The sequence below is a fragment of the Otolemur garnettii genome, unplaced genomic scaffold (genome assembly GCF_000181295.1).
Source record: "Otolemur garnettii isolate 467f Iridium unplaced genomic scaffold, OtoGar3 scaffold00070, whole genome shotgun sequence".
Lineage (NCBI taxonomy): Eukaryota > Metazoa > Chordata > Mammalia > Primates > Galagidae > Otolemur > Otolemur garnettii.
This window is the reverse complement of record NW_003852465.1, coordinates 1134945-1155950: the sequence shown is the minus strand read 5'-3', so window position 1 is coordinate 1155950 and position 21006 is coordinate 1134945. Positions and strand designations below refer to the sequence as shown.

The 21006-nt window shown below is 34.9% G+C and overlaps 1 protein-coding gene across 1 annotated transcript in view; it reads right to left on the bottom strand.

The window, feature by feature from the left end:
* Positions 1–2327: 2327 nt before the first annotated feature.
* The window catches only part of CUNH12orf40 (chromosome unknown C12orf40 homolog), a 50510-nt gene continuing 31831 nt past the window's right edge, over positions 2328–21006 (bottom strand). Inside the window, exons 8-13 of the mRNA XM_012807467.2 lie at positions 16991–17481; positions 16631–16700; positions 15578–15638; positions 11440–11500; positions 8394–8476; positions 2328–2789 (exon numbers count right to left, since the gene is read on the bottom strand). Of these exons, the coding sequence (XP_012662921.2) occupies positions 2328–2789; positions 8394–8476; positions 11440–11500; positions 15578–15638; positions 16631–16700; positions 16991–17481 (1228 nt within the window). The remainder of the gene's footprint in view (positions 2790–8393; positions 8477–11439; positions 11501–15577; positions 15639–16630; positions 16701–16990; positions 17482–21006) is intronic.

The following is a 21006-nucleotide window of genomic DNA, read 5'->3' as shown; positions in this document are numbered from 1 at the left end:
CAATATTCACTTTCTCTTCTAAATATATCTGTCATCTTTCAAATATATTTGTCAGCACCTAGGGAGTTAGCAACTGTGAAGTTAAAGAATGGCCACAAAACTGCCCTTATCTTTGATAACAACTGCAAGTTTGGGGGTTCTAAGACCAGCCTCAGATTTGATATGCGCAATTCCCAAGTTCCGAATGTGTGACTTATATACAACTCACATTTATGAACCGAGGCTATTATGGTAAGTCTCTGAGTTAACAAACATCTGACTGACATTGGAGTTACACTGATGGAGGTTACACTGATGGAGTTACACTGATGGAGGCTATTACAGGTGGCAGGTAAATGTAGGAACAAACCTAATGAACTGACCTCATTCATAACCTGGCACTAGGACTCTGAGGATACGCACAGTTATGGTTTACCACAGGGAAAGGAGACAGAACAAAAGCAACCAAGGGAGGAAACACAGGAGACAGAGTCCAGGAAAGTAACAAAAGAGTTTCCAGTCATTTCTCCCATGGACTCATGGAAAGCCTCACTTCCTGGCAATGATTGTGACAATTCACACAAAGTACTGCCACTGGGGAAGCTCACCTGAGACGTGGTGTCCAGAGCCTTTACTGGTGCTCCATCACAGTGGTAAAGGCTGCCTGCCCACATGGCTCATCTAGGACCTGGCCCCTTAGGAAGTTCAGCTGTCTTTGCTTTACTCAAAGTCTCCACTGCAAATCACATTGTTAACTAGCTAACATGGCCCAAAGTTCCTAGGCAAATAAAGACGTTCACCAGGCATGGCATTTCAAAGGTCTAGAAATTAGCTCTCAAAGCCGAGGGCAGAAACTGGGCCTCTGTTGGGGCAACTTTGGAGTTTTTACTGCACTACACCTTACCCTGCTTTCACTGTGTGATTACTGCATTTAAAAAGCCCTGAAATTCTTCATCTTTCTGAGCTTAACTATTAAATTATGATATTGATAAAAATAGAAGTAGGTGTGGACTTCTGAAATTAATGTGCTTTCAATACTGCTAGACTTTGATTCGTATTTGGAAAAAAATCCGTTTTATACTTGAAAACAACCCCAAATTCATGTTTACTTTAACATCATCAGTGCACAGCCTTCTTATCCATGTGTCAGTCTTCACTGCTATGCCCTATTTTAGCAAAACAATGCTCAGGATAATCAATATGTAATGGAATACCTTTCATTTAATATCAGGATAAAAATTTAGCTTTTTGAAAGACTATTAGTATATATACCTCATATAATTATATTCCTTTTCTTGAGTTTATCATTATACTTCAAGAATATTACGCAGGGGCTCATTCTACTCTCTGAGGAAGCAAAAATAACTTACTTAGCCCAGCTAAAAATAGGAAGATTGCTACTATTGAAACATTAGTTGTTGGTGTTTCTAAATTGCTATGCCTCAAATCACCTCTGTAACCCAAATTTTTGAGCAATATGTTTATATATAAAAATGCAATACTGAATCATCCTTCTATTAAAAGGCCTGGAAATCTCTAACAAGTTTAGTTTGAGTTGTTAGATACCAAAATGCTTTCTGCTGCATACTTTGTACTCTATCCAAACAGGTGTCAATTTTGGAGTATGAACATATAGAATCTGGACACAAAATAAATGTCTTAGAAACAAAGTCTATATTTTAGAAAGGCAAAATCCTGATATTTATCAGTATTTTAGCAACAGTAATATTAGTAACATAAATCATTTTCCCAATTTCGAACAATACTTTTATAAAAGGCATAAAACATCTTTTAATATTAAAGAGAAAAACATTTTTCTTTGACTATATATATCAACTAAAAAGTTATCCACACAAAATAGAAGATATATTTTATCTAAAAGTGCTAGAATTTTAAAATGGGAATATAATATTAAAGATAAGTAACTAAAAAATCTCTTATAAATGAGGACATAAAACATATTTGGCGTTCTTTTCTGCTTTGAAGTCTTGGAAGAAAACATTTTTGCTAGAAGATGTACCTTCACTAAATTTTAAAATAAGTTCAATAAAGAAGAAAGCAATTAGACATATTTTTGTCCATAAATAACAGTATGTCATTATAATGTAAAGAGTAATCACATAAGAATTATGCTAAACTCATAAATGTATTATTTTCTAAAATTCTGAACATATACTTAAGCTACTAAAGAAATGGCTATATAAAAAATTAAATGTATAATTAATATTCAAATTTGTAAAACAAACCATCTACTCTGAATACTTTTACATTACAGTTAGCACATTTTCTCATTCTACTGCTTTCTAAGATCAAATAAAACACGACGTTCTAGGCAGAGATTTTGAATACTAGTTGTTTGTGGGGATTTCCTGCCCCCCAGTGGTATCTGCCTTAATATTTTCACTGCACATTTCTTTATTGCAAAGAGAAACATCACTGCTACAAGCACATTTTGAAATTATATCACACTGTACAGCAGCATCTAATTTTTCTTCCACTACAGGTGCGCTCTCTGTTTGTACCCCCGCATCACAGCTGGCAACCTGCAGAATGTGCTCATTGGTTTTGCTCTGCAATGCGTGTGCTGAATCACACTGAGACTGTGAAGACTGATCTCTATCTTTTTTCATTGAGAACTGGGGAAAATTCTTGGCCCGTTTATCCATTTTGGCATTGTTTTTAACAATTCTATCTTTTGAAAGTTTTTCCATCCTTTCTAGATCAAAATTATTAGTTGCTTCTCTGGTTTCAATGAATATCCTATTTGAATCTTCCATTTTCTGTGGTACTTGATCTTCTTCTTCAGATACCTGAAGAAAATTTAAAAATTTTGACATAAATATGCTTACATTTAAAAAAATTCATTCAGTCACTTCAAAGCAAACGTTTTGAAGATTCACATTATAGAAAATTTCTAAATACAGAACTTTGGCAGGTTACTAATCAAAGCAGCTATACTATCAGAGTCTTCAAACAATAATCTAGCATACTTCTCAAGAGATTATGAAATTTTAAAAAGAAAGAATATTAATAATCTTTGTATTAAAAATGCAAAAGAGCTAAAAATAAGAAGGAGAATTTTGTCTTTTAACATTCCCTGTAATCATCCCTCTCTCCTTTCACACAAAAGAAATGATAATGCAACACTCTCTTCAACCCCTTAAAAAGAGGAGAGTAGCTGTAATATCCTTGAAGGGAACAGCTAATGCATAAACTTGTTGACTTATTCATCATTGATTCATTAAGTAAAAAATATCTACTTACATACTCTTTATGGGTCTCATCCCATGAAAGAGATAACATATCTTAGAGAGATAGCATAATTTAAGCAGAATATCAGCTAACAGAAAACCAAACAGACAAAAGAAAAGTAAAATAGCAATACAAATTTTAATTGTTACCTAAAAAGTCAAACTTTAAGAACTTTTAATAGGTCTAGATTTTAATTTTCTAACCTTGAAATTGTCAACTTTGTAAAAATTTACCTTTTAATTACCTAACCAAAGTAAATATTCCTTAGATAAAATACTGACACAAGAGTATTCATTATTTAAGCAAAAAATGCAAAGTGAACATTAAAAAAATAAAATGGGGTATAGGCCTTAGCTTATTGGCACTGAAATAGCAAAAATAAGTGCAAGAAATAGCATTAAAATTGGCTGAGCCCCAGTTAGAGAAACAAGCTCAATGCAGTTATTAATTCAAGCAACAAATATTCATTTGGCATCTACAAAGTAACAGAATGGTTGCTACCCTCTTGGGGCATACATTCTAATGGGTAGAAATGGCATTAGTTAAATAATCATGCAAGTGCACATATAATTACAAATTGAGAAAAGTGTTATGAAGAACAAGTCTGATGCATAACTGAGGTGCCTAATTTAGGTAGGAGAGCCAAAGAAGGACTTCTGAACAAAAGACATATTTAAGCTGAATCCTACAGGATGAATGAGAGTACAGTAGACAAAACAGAATGTCTAAAAGCCCTGAAGCAGAAAAGAGGCTGACAAGCTAAGGGAAGTGAAATATCGGTATGTTTGGAGAATACTAGTAAGAACTGGTGATGTTAGCCAGGGTCCACATCACACAGGGCAAGTAGCCCCTGTAAGGAGTTTAGATGCTGAAGTAAAATAAGAATCCTCTGAATAGTTTACACACGGGAATAACATGATTCAATTTATGTTTTCAAAAGATGATGGTTGCTAACCAGAGAAGAAAATGGGGCAAGCGTGAAAACAAACAGGTCTCTCAAAAACAAGCATAATAGTTCAAGAAAAAAAAGATTGTAGTAGGGCACTGAGGCCATAGGTTGACAGAAGTAGTTAATCTGCAATTTAATGTGGAGGTTGAAGTGATGGAATGAATCACTTCATTGGTTGAGGGAGGGAGATGAGACCAAAACAAATAACAGTTACGTGCTAGTTTCTGACATGAACACTCGAGTGAATAGAAAAGGTATCTACTGATATGGGGAGCATCAGAAAAATTGATTTGGGGAGAAGACCAGGGGGTGTTCAGTTTGAGATATGAAGAGACAGAGATTTTAATGAAATATATAAGTCATGTTCAATAGGAAACTGGGTATCTAAATAAGGATCAGGCCTAAAGTCATAAAGTTGGGAACTGTCATCATCAGATAGCATAAAAAGTCACTGGAGTATATAATAAGAAGAGGGCCCTGTGTCAAACCCTAATCTTCCTAACATTTATACGGGGTAAGGGTAGAGCGGGCAAAGGCATAAAGTACCACTGACAGGGATAAAGGAAACCCAGACAGTGTGTTATAACAAATCAAAGAGATAAAAATGTGTTAGAAAATAATCATTTCTACCAATATTAGGAATCCTTATGGATAAAGACTGAAAAGTATATAACGAATTTAGGAACAGAGAAGTCACTGGTGTCCTTAGAAATAGCAGCTTGCATTGGAAATTAGAGACAAAAGACAGAATGAAGATGGAAGAGAGAATGGAGGAGAATTTCATTTAAATGTGATTTGGCAGAAATGGAGCCTTTCCACTCAGAATATAGCATGTCACTCCACTTACTCAGATTTTAGTCTTTTAATTACATTTTTCAGTTTTATACATAGAAGCCCAGAGTCTTTCTTTTTGAATGTTTTCTTAGTTGCTTTATGCTTCCAACTATTGTGAGTTCTTCTTAAGAACTTTCTAAAATAAATTCAATTTATATGTAACTATATTTTTTATAACATATATTATGTGTGCATATACAGCTGAACCTTGAACAATGTGGGTTTGAACTTCCTGGGTCCACTTATATGTGAATATTTTTTCAACAAATATATTGGAAAATTTTTTGGAAATCTGCAACAATTTGAAAAATTTGCCAATGAACTGAAGCCTACAAATTTGATATTTGTAGTTACGAATATAAAAAAAAAAGAAAAAGTTGAGTATGTCATGAATGCATAAAATATATGTAGATACTAGTCTAATTTATCATTTACTGTCATAAAATATACATGAACCTATTATAAAAAGTTAAAATTTATCAAAACTTATCATAAGTTTTGTTGTATCAAAACCTATGTACATGAACATGGTGAATATGGGAGCATTCATGATGGACAGGAATGTAAACACACAAATATAGAGTATCAAATCATAACTGCATAAGACTGTAGTACACACTGCACTACTGTAGTAATTTCAGAGCCATCACCTGTTGGTGCTGCAGTGAGCTTAAGTGTTGTATCTGCTTAAAAATGCCGTGACAATAATCATCTTCAGGTGAGCAGTTCATTTCTCCAGTAAATTGCATATTGCACTGAAGAGTGACTGGTCACAGTTTTTATGTCTATGAGCCAGGGGACATATATGAAGTGCCGAGTGATACAGGAAGTGCTCCCAAGAAGCAGAAAAAAGTCATGACACTGTAAGAAAAAGTTGAACTGCTCGATATGTACTGTAGACTAAAATGTGCAGCTAAGGCTATCCACCATTTCAAAATAAATAGATTCAGCCTAAGTAACATTCATGGAAAGATAAATATCACATGTTTATCACATGGGAGCTTAAAAAGTTGATCTCACAGAGATAGAAAGTAGCGTGATAGATGCCAGATACGGGAAGGATATAGGGAGGATGAAGATGAAGAGAATTTGGTTCCTGGGTAGGGTACAAACATGCAGATAGATAGAAGGAAGACCTTCTAATGTTCCATGGCAGAGTAGGGTGACCATAGCTAAAATCCATGTATTGTATATTTCAAACAGCTAGTGGACAGAACGTGAAATGTTCCCAACACACAGAAGTTACAAATACTCAAGGTGATGGACACCCTAAATCCCCTGACTTGACCGTTACACATTCTATGCCTGAAACAAAATATCACATCTATCCCTTCATAAATATGTATAGATATTATATAATCAATCAAAAGAAAAGAAAAAATAAACAGTGGACCTAAGCACACTTCTTTAGAAGGGCTTTATGAGCTATATTCATTCAGAGAATGAAACTGCTTAACAAATAATAGGTAACTATAATCTAGCATGGAGAACATGCTAACAAATGACATTTCTTACCTTTGTTTATAACTATTTATGATGTGTTTACATATATACACATTTAAAAGTAAATTTAAGCAAGATTCTTTAGAGATACAGTATTTGCTGTTTTCTTTAAAAGTGAAATGATTTAACAACTCTGTAAACTAGTGTTAAGAACATGCTCTAGGAGAACATCTCTTTCTTTTCTATCCAACACCTCATTTGGATAGGTTTATATATATGTAATTAAAAGCTATTTTTTCCCAAAAAAAAATAAGAAAGAAAAGGAAAATTTGAAGCTATCACTGCAGCTATGCCAGCAAGTGTGAAAACCTTACACTTTCTGCAGAATACACGTGATTTTGTATTGACAACGCACCTTCGTGTGGGTGCAGGACTGCTTTAAGAAAGGCATACCCTCTTATTTGACAATGTGAGTGTTACTTTTTTGCATTATTATTGTTGCTCAATAAAAAAATAAATTATGTATGATCAGAAAAAATAAAAAAATTAAAAAGAAAGGCATACCTGTAGACTCTAAAATGATTCAAGAAAACGTGAGGTTACTATATGACAACTTAGAGTAAAAGAAAAGTGAAGGATCTAAAGCTGGAGAATTTAAGCCAGAAAAGTATAGTTTGATAATTTTAGAAAGGGGTTTGGCTTTAAAAATATCAAGGTAGGCTCGGCACCTGTGGCTCAAGCGGCTAAGGCGCCAGCCACATACACCTAAGGTGGCGGGTTCGAATCCAGCCTGGGTCCACCAAACAACAATAATGGCTGCAACCAAAAAATAGCCGGGCGTTGTGGTGGGCACCTGTGGTCCCAGCTACTCAGGAGGCTGAGGCAGGAGACTCGCTTGAGCCTAGGAGTTGGAGGTTGCTGTGAGCAGTGAAGCCATGGCACTCTATCCAGGGGGATAGCCTGAGGTTCTGTCTCAAAAAAAAAAAAAAAAAAATGTCAAGGTAACAGGAGGAGAAGCTTCTGTTGACCAAGAGGCAGTAAGGCGGTAGATGAATGAGTTCCCAGATGCCATTAAGAACATCACTCAGGATAGCTATCTCCATGAACAGGTTTTTAATGCAAATGAGAGTGCCCTACTCTGGGGGAGGGGGGAATGCCATGGGGAAAAAAAAGGAACATTTATTATTAAGGAAGAAAAGCAAGTATCAGGATTTAAGGCAGAAAGGGATAGGCTAACTCCATTGTTTTGAATAAATGCAGTTAGTTTTATGACAAGGACAGCCCTTATATATAAAGCTCCTAACCACTGCCCCCTCCCAGGGAAAAAAATAAGCCCCAGCCACCAGTCCTTTGGTTGTACAGTGAGAAGCCTTAAACCACGAGAATCCCCTTTCTGGATTGCTTCCGTCAATGCTTTGTCGCTGAAGTCAGGAAGTACCTCTCCAGTAAGGGATTGCCTTTTAAAGTACTTTTGATACTGGACACTGCTCCTGGCTACCCAAAATCCATGAGTTTAACCCAAAGGCATCAAAGTGGTCTTCTTGCTCCCAAACACACTATTTCTAATTCAGCCTCTAAATTAAGAGGTCATAAAACCTTATGGAAAGGATTGTCAACAATACTATATGGAAGAGAAACCCGACAGACAAGATTATCATGAAAGTCTAAAAGGATTACGGTATTGGAGATAAAACTGCTGTTACATTAAAGTGATGAAAGCCATCAACCCCAAGACAATAAATTCCTGCTAGAGAAAACTGTGTCCAGATATTAGACATGACTTCACAGATTTATTGACAGAGCTAATCAAAGAAATCATAAAGGGGACTGTGGATATAACAAAAAAGGTGAGGCATGTAGGGTTCTAAGATACGGATCTCTAAATTAATACAGCACACGTTAATATACATTAATAAGTAAAACAAGCATAACTTACCATCTCTGAACTAGAACTGAAGTAACTATCTGTTGTCCTTGGAGAGTAACTTGTAGACTGACTACTTTGTGAAGAACAAAGACCTGAAAATAAAAGTTAAATTTATGAAAAGTGATATTTATTAATACTCTACAAAATATATGCAGGCAGAAGATATCTGCTGGTGAAGTAAGTTTATCTAGCATAACACACAGCACATTAAAATGGGCCAAAATTAGGTAAAATTTTGGATGCTTACATTTTTGACAGAGTATTGGGTTTATTCTACCCATAAAATATTTATAAAGGATAACTTAGGGGAAGAAAGAAAAACAGAGAAAAGCGGATTGATTTTCCAATATCTGAAACACTTCTTTATGAAAAAATAATTTAGAGTGTCAGCCTGCAGGAAGGAGGAATAAACCAAGTTTATTAAGTCCTAAGGCATCAGACATTTGCTAACCTAGTAAGCAAAACCTCACTGCACAATCAAAACTATATGAAAAAAAATCCAAAGAATCCAAAATGATACCTGTTTATGTTAAAAATGTAATTTTGTGAATACAGGTAGAGTTTAAAACGGCCTGGGAAGTAGGTGGTGACTCCCTACATGCATAAACACTAAAGAGCAACAGGAGCTTCAATACGGCCTCCACCCTGGTTTAGCAAAGCGTTCCTACTGTCAAGGAAAGCAAAGTTCACGGAATGTGAAACAACACACACCAAATCACGTGCCCTCCTACACACAATAACCCAGGAGCATGACCTTGTCACGCCTCAGGTCAGGACTGATGCTCTAGGTTACAGAACCTACCTTCAAGGTTGAGAGACAGAGAGAACTGAGCTGAACTCCGATACCTTTATTTCATGATTCTAACAGGAAATTCATACCCCCACAAAGCAGGTTCTCTCTGACAGAGGAATGCAGAGCACAGAAAAGTGAAGCTCTGATATTATTTCTAACAAATAACATAATCTAAGGGCATTCCTTTCTCATCTCCACACTCCATAAGGTTCATTTAATCCTTAGGCACTGTAAACCCATAATTATCAGTAGGGAAGAAAAATGTCTATTCAATGAATACCACCTGTAACAATACAGGAAAAAATATGCTGATAAAAAAATGTAACTCAGTTCAAGTCAACACAAATTCACTAATTAATGTAAGGCACTGTGACAGTTATTAGGGATACATGGTCACAACCCTCAAAGTGTTCAGAATTATAAGATAGGACAGTGGGGAGTCACGGAAGGTACAAAAGTAGTAGGGAGCTAAATCTGATGAGCTCTAGAGAGAGAGATAATTGGCGAAGATTTATAGAGAAAACATGAGCATAAAAGTTTTAAATTATGAATAAACATATTTTAGAGATAAGATAAAAAAACAGCATATGGAATAAAGGAAAAAGGATGTGTCAGTATTCCTAAATATTAAAGGAAGCTGCATTTTAGTTTGTCTACGAAGGCATCTAACTACACATGGATTAAAGAATAGTGAGACTGGATGAAATCAGTACAGTCTTGAAGAGCTGTACCCTCCTTTGTACTTTTAAAAATTTTTACTAGGCCCTGACATAGGGGCTCACACCTGTAATCCTAGCACAGAAGAATCACTTGATACCAGGAGTTCAAGACTACCCTGGGGGCTTGGCACCCGTGGCTCAAGTGGTTAAGGCGCCAGCCATATACACCTGAGCTGCCTAGTTTGAATCCAGCCCGGATCAGCCAGAAACAATGATGGCTGCAACCAAAAAATATCTGGGCGTTGTGGCGGGCACCTGTAGTCCTAGCTACTTGGGAGGCCGAGGCAAGAGAATCGCTTGAGCCTAGGAGTTGGAGGTTGCTGTGATGCCACGGCACTCTACCCAGGGGTGAGTAGAGTATAGCTTGAGACTCTGTCTCAAAAAAAAAAAAAAAAAAGACTACCCTGGGTAACATTCAGAGGCACCATCTCTACAAAAAATCAAAAATCATTTGGGTATGGTGGGACATGGCTGTAGTCCTAGCTACTTGGGAGGCTGAGGCAGGAGGATCCCATGAGCCTAGGAGTTTGAGGCTACAAGGAGCTATGATAGTAAAGTTTTTACTGGCTAAAGTCAACTTGCTTAATTCCAAAAGAAAAGCTTTAAGTTTTATTAGGAAACTCTTAGAAGATATCAGATTACCAACAATGATAAAAACTGACATAGTTTGGTAAAAATATAACAACTAAGATTCTTTCCTTTTGCTAGCTTCAATTGGCAAAACTACTTTAGAAAATAATTTTGCCTTATCTTGAAGAGGTAAAGATGTGCATATCATATGAAATAGCAATTCCACTCCTAGAAATATATTCTAAAGGAACTTTTCATACATGTGTGCAGGGAGAAATGTCAGGAATGTCCAAAGTAGCATGTTTATCATAGTAAAATATTCAAAAAGCCTAAATATCTACTGCCAGAAGAAGCATAAATAGTGGTCTTTCATATGAGTACAATAGAAAGCTGTAGAGCAGTAAAAATAAAAACAAAAACAAAAAGAAAGGAGGGAGGGAGAGAGGGACGGAGGGAAGGAGGGAAGAAGGAAGCGAGTCAAAGTGAATGAACATTAAACTAAAATATAGGGTTCTAGAACATTAAACTAAAATATAGGGTTCTATAACATAAAGAAAAGCAAGCTGCAAAAAATTATACAGCATTTGCTTCAATGTGTTAAAAGTTCAAATTTAAGCAAAGGAAACATCTGCCTGTGGTATGACAAAAAACAAATTCAGTTACCTCTAGAGGGCAGGATAGGAAATACAATTGAGGATATCTTAAAAAATATTATACATTATTTCTTAAGCTACATAATGAGTACAAGAGTTATGTTTTATTAATGTTGTTATTTATTTAACATATATTGTATGTACTCACCAAGTACATTTTTTTAAAATATAAAAGTAATTTTAAAGATTCAACTGCATTACTACTCTATGAAATACATACTTACTGGCAAAAATCTAAATAACATTTAAAATTTAACTGATTTATATTTAATTGCCAGTATTATAAAAAGAATAAAACTCACGTATACAGTTATACTGACGTATTTTCTTAGTAGATGTTGGCATGCCTTTTAAAGAACATATTCCTCCTTCCACCAGATTCTAGAAGAAAATCAAAATTTTAATTCCCAAGCATACATAATATTCACTTATCAACACCACCATTTTATAGTAATTTTCCTTTATAATACTTTAATAAGTTTTCTTATGTACATGTATTTATCTTTTTATTTTCAACCTTTGTTATTATATTCTATATATGTGTAAGGTAAAATATATAGGGTTTCTTTCTTTCTCAATTTGGTATTATTTGAATCTTGAAAAGTCAACCCCTTCATATTTATTATGTAGTATGTTAACTGCTAAGCAGCTTTCATTCTTATACGCTATATACAACTCCCATTTCATTTTTCACCTTGATCAGGTTTCCTAATGTGACATCGCTACGCCTTTGAATTTGGAAGTTCTCCCTTTTGTTTCCGCTTCTTTAGTGATTACCTTCCCATTTTTAACAGTATTATTTAATCTTTATTCCTATACTATTACTTTAAAATTGAAGTCATCATACTCTTCTTACAAAACCTTGTTCTTTCCTATTCTCTTCCGTCCTCTACAAAAGGATCTTAGGAACACTACTCTTTCCCCATCAAAGAGGTTGGGTTTGTTTTGTTCACTTGTTTTAGCTTTTAAGTTTTTTAACCTGTTCATAATCCCCTTTTCAGGAAGGTACTTCTATATTATTCGTATTTGGGAAAGTGAGTTCTTTAAAGGAGTAACTAGACAGCATCCAACAATACTAACTACATTCCCCTCCTGGAAAGTCTCTCCTTTCTTCTTTCCTATGACACATTCTCCTGGTATTCCCCGAACCTCTCCAGTAGCTCATTCTCAGGCTCTTTCTGGATTCTCTTCTCCTGCATGCCCTCCAACCTGAAATGTGGCTTCTCAGGCGCCTGTCAATTATTGTACTTATTCTATACCATTTCTCTTGTGAATCATATCCATGGATGTATTCAATGACCACCTACAAAATAAGACTAAAAATCTCTTCTAACCTCAAGCCCTGTCAATACAGAAGCCTACTATATCCATCTTCTTACACTGACAGCTTTTTCAGAAAATGCTCAGTAGGTTTTACTTAGCTCATCATCTCCCAGAAATCTAGTCCTCTTCTGAATCACAGTAGGTATTGTATTTTTAAGTATAATATAAAATAGATAATGCTCAAGTACAATTATTTCTGTCTCATGTAATAGGCTAAAATGAATGATCCCAGTAAGCAGGCACACAGTGAATGAATCAGAGGCCTGGTCCTTTCCATCTTGTGGCTTCACCATCACTTAGGGCCTCTTTTCCACCCAGACCCCAGAAGAAAGACATAACAGAAAAAAGAATTCATACTTTTATAAGCTCTGACCTAAAAACAATGCGCATCACCTCTGCTAACAAACTCTTAGTGAGATCTAGCCATATGACCACATGTGCATGGATGATTAGGAAACATGCTCCTTGGCTGGGAAGCCATTCCATAGTGCAGCTCTATTCTAAGAGAGGGTGCATGAATTTTCATGGACATTTACCCTTTTCTGACATCATTTCATCAATTACTCATTTATTCAAATCATAAATTCAGGTCTTCCTTGATCAATTTCTTCCTTCTCCCTTAACTAATCACCAAATCCTATCAAATCTATATCTAAATCTTCTCTTCTCTTCATCCTTACTGCTACTGCAACTCCAAATTCTCATTATTTCTTGACTTGCCTTGAGATTTTTCACTAATCAAATCTCTCTTCACTGTTGACAGAGTCAATTTTTTTTTTTTTTTTTTGAGACAGTCTCACTCTGTCCTCACACTGGGTAAAGCACTATGGCATTATAGCTCACAGTAACCTCAAAGTCCTGGGTTCAAGTGATCATCCTGCCTGAGCCTCCAGAGTAGCTGGGACTACAGGCACCCACTACAATGCCCAGCTAATTTTTCTATTTTTATAGAGACGAGTCTTACTCTTTTTTAGGCTGATCTAGAATTCCTGAGCTCCAGGGATCCTCCCACCTTGGTCTCCGAGAGTGCTAAGATTACAGGCATGAGCCCTCATGCTCAGCTGACAAGAGTTGATTTTTTAATGCCCTAATGTCCTCATACTCTTTGACTAAAATTTTTTTAGTGAACCCCTGTTTGGTGATAGGAAATTAAACGCTATATATTGCTCAAGGTCATTTATGACCTGGCCTTTTTTATTGTCCAGAATTACCCCCTCCATTCCTGTACCCCTTTAAATTTATGCTGTAAATGGTAACAATAACAACTAGAATGAAATCAAGTAAGCAAAGTTTCTAAAACAAGCTATATTTTCTCACGTTAGTTTCTATCTATGTTGCTCCTTTTTCCCAGTGTATCTATTTGGTAAACTTATTAATTGATAATTGTGTTCAAGAGTTATCACCTGCATATTTTCCTCCTGACTCCATGTGAAACTTATAAGTAAGTGTTTTTAATTAATCTCCCACTACCCCTTGTACAAATTTCAGTTGGAGCAATTTATTTAAATGCATTATATTTTTCCTGTTTTGTGACTAGCTGCTAGACGAAAGTTTCTTAAAGACAGGATCAATGTCCTTTCCTCTCTGCAAAGTCTAGCTTACAACAGAATGTAATCTTCTTGAGAACAATTACTTTATTTTTTGCCACTTTATCTCTGACATCTAGCATATAGGAGACATTTAATAAGAGTCTATTAAATGAATTTATAATATGTGCTAGATGCGTATTTATTGAAAAAACAAAGAGAAAATGGTATAATCCAAAATACTGAATCAGAAAGACAGGTGCTTAAATCTTTGCTCAAGAGCGTGAGCTTTAAACAAGTTATTTAATCTTTCCAAACTTCAGTCTTTCCTGCTTTATAGGATCAGACTCTCACAGATTATAGATAAAGTACATAACTTTCTTGGCACACCTTTATTATGAAGAGAGATCATAACATTATATAACCAATGTCCATGTGGTTTTCAAATATAGTCTGGTGAATATATAATTATGTTCACTGGCAGCAAATTGAAACCTAAAGCATTTTCCTCTTGAAAGAAATTTTATAAAACTTATAGAAAGTATTTAAAATGTCCTCTAGACTGGTTTTTCTTAAATAAAGCACATTATAGTTTCTGGAAAGGTTTTTTTAATCTCAAGATCTAAGCATAATTTCACCAGAGTAAGAAAATAAAAGAATAAGTGTTCACCTAAAAAGAAACTTACAAATAAAAGAAGCCTTAAATCAAAGTATATTCTAAATACTAATATTAAAATATGATATGATAACACAAACTGATTTAATTGGGAAGATAACGTGCAAACGTGCTTTACCTCACCACCTCCAAAGTCCCACGATTGCTTAGAGTTCAATTCTTCCAAAGGGATGTTACTCCTAAGGGTTATAAAGAAGATAGCATTAAAATTTGCTGTATTGCTCTGAAAACTGTTGTTCTACATTATGGTTCCCAAACTTGCTTCATATCACAATTATATAGGAAGCTTCTTAAAAAATAAAAATTCCTAAGCTCCTTGCCAAGGAGCCTACTCATTACATGCAGGTCAAACATTCTGTTTTGAAATCATCCCCTCAGTAACTGGATGTGCAGCCAGGATTAGGAACCATGTTCAAATCACTTTAATAAAGTATATTTTAAAACTCAAGGTGTAACATGATGTTTTTCATTCATAAGTTTTGGATTTTTGGAGATTTAACAAAAGAGCCTAATTTATTAATTTTAGAAAATAAGCTGTGAGTCTATATTTTAATTAACCTGTATGTGCCAATCTCATAGAAATAGCATCTATACAATCATTATAATATCATAATTATTTTTAATATTTCTGTAAGACATCACTTCCTGAATAAAAATATATTCTAGTTCATAATTTCCTATCACAGAGACTTGGCTAAAATACTATTACTACCAAAAAAATTACGACTATTCAGAAGCTACTAATTAAAATAAAGTTTTTTTAATTTTGTTTTTGAGATGGAGTCTTACTTTGTCACCTTCGGTAGAATGCTGTGGTGTCATAGCTCACAGCAGAAACCTTAAATCAAAGTATATTCTAAATACTAATATTAAAATATGATATGATAATACAAACTGATTTAATTGGAAAGATAACGTGCAAATGTGCTTTACCTCACCACCTCCAAAGTCCCATGATTGCTTAGAGTTCAATTCTTCCAAAGGGATGTTACTCCTAAGGGTTATAAAGAACCTCAAACTCTTGGGCTCAACTGATTCTCTTGCCTCAGCCTCTCAAGGTTATAGGAGTTACAGGGCCTGCCACAGTACCTGGCTATCTTTTTAGAGACAGGGTCTCACTCTGCTCAGGCTGGTCATGAACTTCTGAGCTCAGGCAATCCATAAAGTTTCCATTAATTACCTCTAAATACAGACTATTATATAGGAGAACCAGTAAGACAAACTCTAAGGAATAAATATCAAACCCTAATGAATGAGTTTAACAATCACCTTAAATATAGAACATAGACCCAGAAGACAAAACAAAATCAGGTGGAGTCTAATTGTTTTTATACAGAAAAAAATATGCCAGTGATGGGATGGAAGAAATGGTAATTTTTTGTTTTCTTTCAATGTCTTTGAGCACATTAATGAAATGATAATCTTGAACACTGAGAAAATAGGGAGTGTCTCTGAGAGGAAAATGTGGGCAATTGCACTCTATCCTTAGAATGTACACTGACATGTCAACTGCTGATATGCTTGTGTATACAACTAACATACAGAATAGGGAATTCTATTACTCTCTGTTCTGATTCTACACTAACTGAGCAAGCAAATTCATAGGGAGAGCTACCTGAAAAGTAAGAAAATGTGCTTTCTTGCCAGTAGACATTTCTATACATGTAACCCTTTTATCTCTTACGGTCAATGATATAGTGACATTCTGGTGGGTACGTTGAGTCTCTTAAACATGTAAGTCAATTTCCTTAAATCTAATCAACACAAATAATGTTAAAACAATAAAGTATTTGGAGGCTGGCAAATATGAGCCCCATACCCCAAACTAGGGTGTTTCTACCATGATTATGACAATTGAGGCTTCGTTGGAACCAGGATGCCCACCCTCAGACAGCAGCCATCTACTTCACTTGGTGTCACTGTAACCTTAAATATGCATTATACAAGATCTTGATTTGTATTTCCCATATTTACCTAAAAACTTACATAGAATTCAATGGATAATTCTGGATATTTTCCTTTAGTATCTTCTCTTGGTATTCATTTTCAAGTTTTTCTTCAAAAAAAAATCATGTGTTGGGTTAAAAATTTAGTATAGTCTATTTTCCCCTTTCAAATCAAAGTACATTAACATGACACACACAGAAGGAAATCACTGATCCACAATGTTATACAATAAAAAGCCATCCAATTTTTGGTTTCAGATTCTTCTAAACACATATGCAAATATATATGTGTGTGTGCACATATATATATATATATATAATATACAAATACATATACTAACACTGAACACACAAAAAAAGAAAAAGAATAGTTATTATACTTTCCACATATAACACTAACCTTTTTCTTCAGAGTTAGTTGGGTAATAATGCTTCTCGAAAGATGTACTAAGATCATTTCTTTCATTACTGTTGTACTCGTTCTGATTGTTTTTGTTGAGCTGATGTTTTCCTGGATAACTTGTGCTATTAAAAGTTGAATTACTAAAAGTAAACTCTGGAGCTGTAAAAATGTCTCTACTGCATTTATCGGTGGCTACACAAACATCTCCCATACTATCATAATCACACTCGTCAAACGTTTTCTTTATCCTTTGTTGATCTATGCTTAATAAATTGATCATATTTTGACTAACAAAAGAATCACACTTCTCTGACAGAAAGCTAGGAGTTGGCTGATTTAAATCATCAAGAAAATTTGAAACCTCTTTTCCACTTTCTTCCCACAGATGTTGTACTGACTGGTGTCCAGCAATGAAGTCCACCATGTTTCCACAGTCTTCACCCAGAATTATGGCAGGTCTTTTAGCAAGAAAAGTCCTATTTCCTGGACTTGGGGATAAATAAAAAAAATGTACTAAGCAAAAAAAGTATAGATTGTTTGCATTTAGAAACATGTACTTTAAAGTTAAATTTTTAGAGAACATATTGAATAGCTGCTAACATTTACCTAGACTGTTTTTATATTTAAATAAATAATATTGCTTTGGATGGAAATTTGTCTAATGTCCTCTTCTAAGGACTGAGTATAAAAATAGTCTATACTAAGTTTTTATTTGAAAATGAAAAATCAGTGCATGGTTCAATTTACCGATATGTTAACAAAACAAGATATGACTAACCTATATCTTCTGTAATAAAGTCTAGCAAATAACCCAGACAACCACTGAATGTCACTGCTGCTCTGTTTAACCAGAGAAAGATATTTTGCAGACTGAGCAAAGAAAATTTATTCCCAGTGTTAGAGCATCAAATCAAATAGTTATGAGAACATTATGACAGATATTTCTCAACCTAACATGGACATAAGCACAACTATAAAGTCCCAAAGAAAAGCAATTTAGATATGAATATGTATATAAATAGAATAAATAAAGCCATGAGATAAGATGAATTAGATAAAAACTAATTTGGTAAAGGAGTAACTCAAAAGTTCCCTTTTAATTCAGAAATGATGATTCTGGGTGATGTCCAACTTATGTACCAAAACTGAAGGTATGATAGGAAATAGTTACAAATCAAGATTTTAAAAATTTCATTATGAGTGACTATCTACAAATTTATTTGGGATTGGGTTGTTCCAGAGGTTGAGGGTAATGAAGAAATTCAGAGAAGAAACACAGACTGCTAAGATTCTGATTTCCAATCTTAATTTTTAAAGTATTCATCAAAATTTAGTAAGCACTTAAACTGTATTTAGGCACTAAGCCATCTGTTGGGGACAGAGAGATAAAAGAGCTCGGTTTGGTATTAAATACATTAATGTTTTTTTACCCACAAATGTTCATGATCCTATAATGTTGTGCAATAAGAATCTTATCAGTTTTTTAGGCAAAATAATGTTATTTTGCTATACCAAAAGACATAATCTACAGTATGTAATAATATGCGCCATTAACACCAGAGAAATTTCTATTACTCTAAATGGGAGAGTAGATATAAAAGCCCTATATAAGTTATAAAGCACACGATTAATGTAAATCATCATTCTTAAAAAGTACTTTAAGACTTCGGACTCAGGAGAATTATTTATTAAAAGATTTGAATAATAGAGAAATGTATAATCCACAGTTACTGCTGACAAGAAATTTATAGTATGGAAGAAAAGGAAACAATTACAAAGTGATAAGTGTTACCCTACTGACAAGTGCTAGCATAGTAAATGTACAAAGAGGAGATTCTGCTTGAGAAAAATCAAACAAGTGGCTGATTTACGGACTGAAGACTGGGAAAAATCATTACTTGTCAAAATATTAGAGAAATGATGCTAAAAACTAAAGTCTTATTAAAACAAATCAACCCATTCTATAATAATTTAATATAAAATTCATTCAAAAATTATGGACTGGCTCAGCACCTATGGCTCAAGTGGCTAAGGCACCAGCCACATACACCTAAGGTGGTGGGTTCGAATTCAGCCCGGGCCCGCCAAACAACAATGACGGCTGCGACCGAAAAAAAATAGCCAGGCATTGTGGCGGGCGCCTGTGGTCTCAGCAACTTGGAAGGCGGAGGCAGGAGACTCGCTTGAGCCCAGGAGTTGGAGGTTGTTGTGAGCTATGCCATGGCACTCTACCCGGGGGGGACAGCTTGAGGCTCTGTCTCAAAAAAAAAAAAAAATTATGGACTAAAATAGGGACAAAACATTATCAAAATAAGCCTTTTATGAGTATTCAATAATTTTTCATTTTATTTCAAAATGTTAAGAAGGTACAAATGTTTTTGTTAAATGGATAGCCTTTGTAATGCTTGAGTTGGGGCTACTAAGAGTGTGCATCACTCAAATAGCGTTCATTATACCCAGTATACCCCTCTGCTCCTAACCCCCTACCCTGCTTGATTTCCAACGACTTCCCTCTGTGCACATATATTTTCATTGGTTATTCTAATTTATTAGAGAATACATGTGGTATCTCCACTTTTGAGATACTTCACTTAGGATAATGACCTCCTGTTCCATTCAAATTGCTATAAAAGCATTAGTTCATCCTTATTTATTTCTGAATAGCATATAGTCTACATATACCACATTTCATTAACCCAGTCATGAACTGACAGGCACTTGGGTTGAATCCACATCTTTACAATTGTGAATTGTGCTTCAGGTGTATTTTTTATAAAATGACTTTTTTTTCCCTTTCAGTAGATATCCAGTAGTAGGAATGCTGATCAAATGGTAGGTCTGCTTTCAGTTCTCTGACAAATCTCCATACTGTTTTCCATAGAGGTTGTACTTATTTACAGTCCAACCAACAATGTGAAAGCATTCCTTTCACTCTGCATCCTTGCCAGCATCTATTGTTTTTGGACATCTTAGTCAGCCATTCTATCAGGGGTACAGTGATATCTTGGTGTGGTTTTAATTTACACTTTCCTGATGATTAGTGATATTTAGCATTTTTCATATGTTTGTTAGCCACTTGTCTATCCTCCTTCATGTCTTCTGCCCACTTTTTAAAGAGACTGTTTATTTTTTTTCTTGCTGATTTGCTTGAGTTCTCTATAGATTCTGGGGGATATTAGTTCTTTATTGGCCAGATAGCGTGCAAATGTTTCCTCTTTTTCTGTAGGTTGTCTATTTAGCCTGCTGATCATATCCTTTGCTGTGCAGAAGTCTTAATTTAATCAAATCCATTTATTTTTATTATTGCTGTAATTGCCATTGGAGTCTTAATCATAACTTTTTTGCCTACGCCAACATCTAGAAGAGCTTTCCTTACATTTTCCCCTAGAATTCTTACAGTTCCATGCCTTACATTTAAGTCTTTTATCCATTTTGAGTTAATTTTTGTGAATGGTGAGAAATAGGGATCTTATTTCATTCTTCTGCCTGTGGCTATCCAATTTTCTAGCACTATTTAGCAAACAGGGCTTCTTTTCCCCAGTGTACACTGTTGTCTTCTTCGTCAAAGATCAGTGGGCTGTAGGTAGATGGTTTTACAACTGGGTTCTCTGTTCTGTTCCATTGGTTTATGTCCCTATTTTTGTACCAAAACCATGCTGTTTTGGTTACTAAAGCCTTATAGTGTAATTTGAAGTCTAGCTATGTGATGTCACCACATTTATTCTTTTTGCTTAAGATTGCTTTGACTATTTGGGCTCTTTTCTGCTTCCAAACAAAGAATAGTATTTTTTCTAGATCTGTGAAATGTGACTTCAGTGTTTTGATGGGGATTTCACTGACTCATAAACAACTTTGGGTAGTATGGACATTTTAACAATGTTGATTCTACAAATTCATGAGTGTGATCTGTTTTTCCATTTGTTTGTATCATTTCCTTTCTTTTGTCAGTGTTTTGAGATCTTTCAGAGATCTTTCTCTTCCTTGGTTAGGTATATTCCTAGGTATTTTGTTTT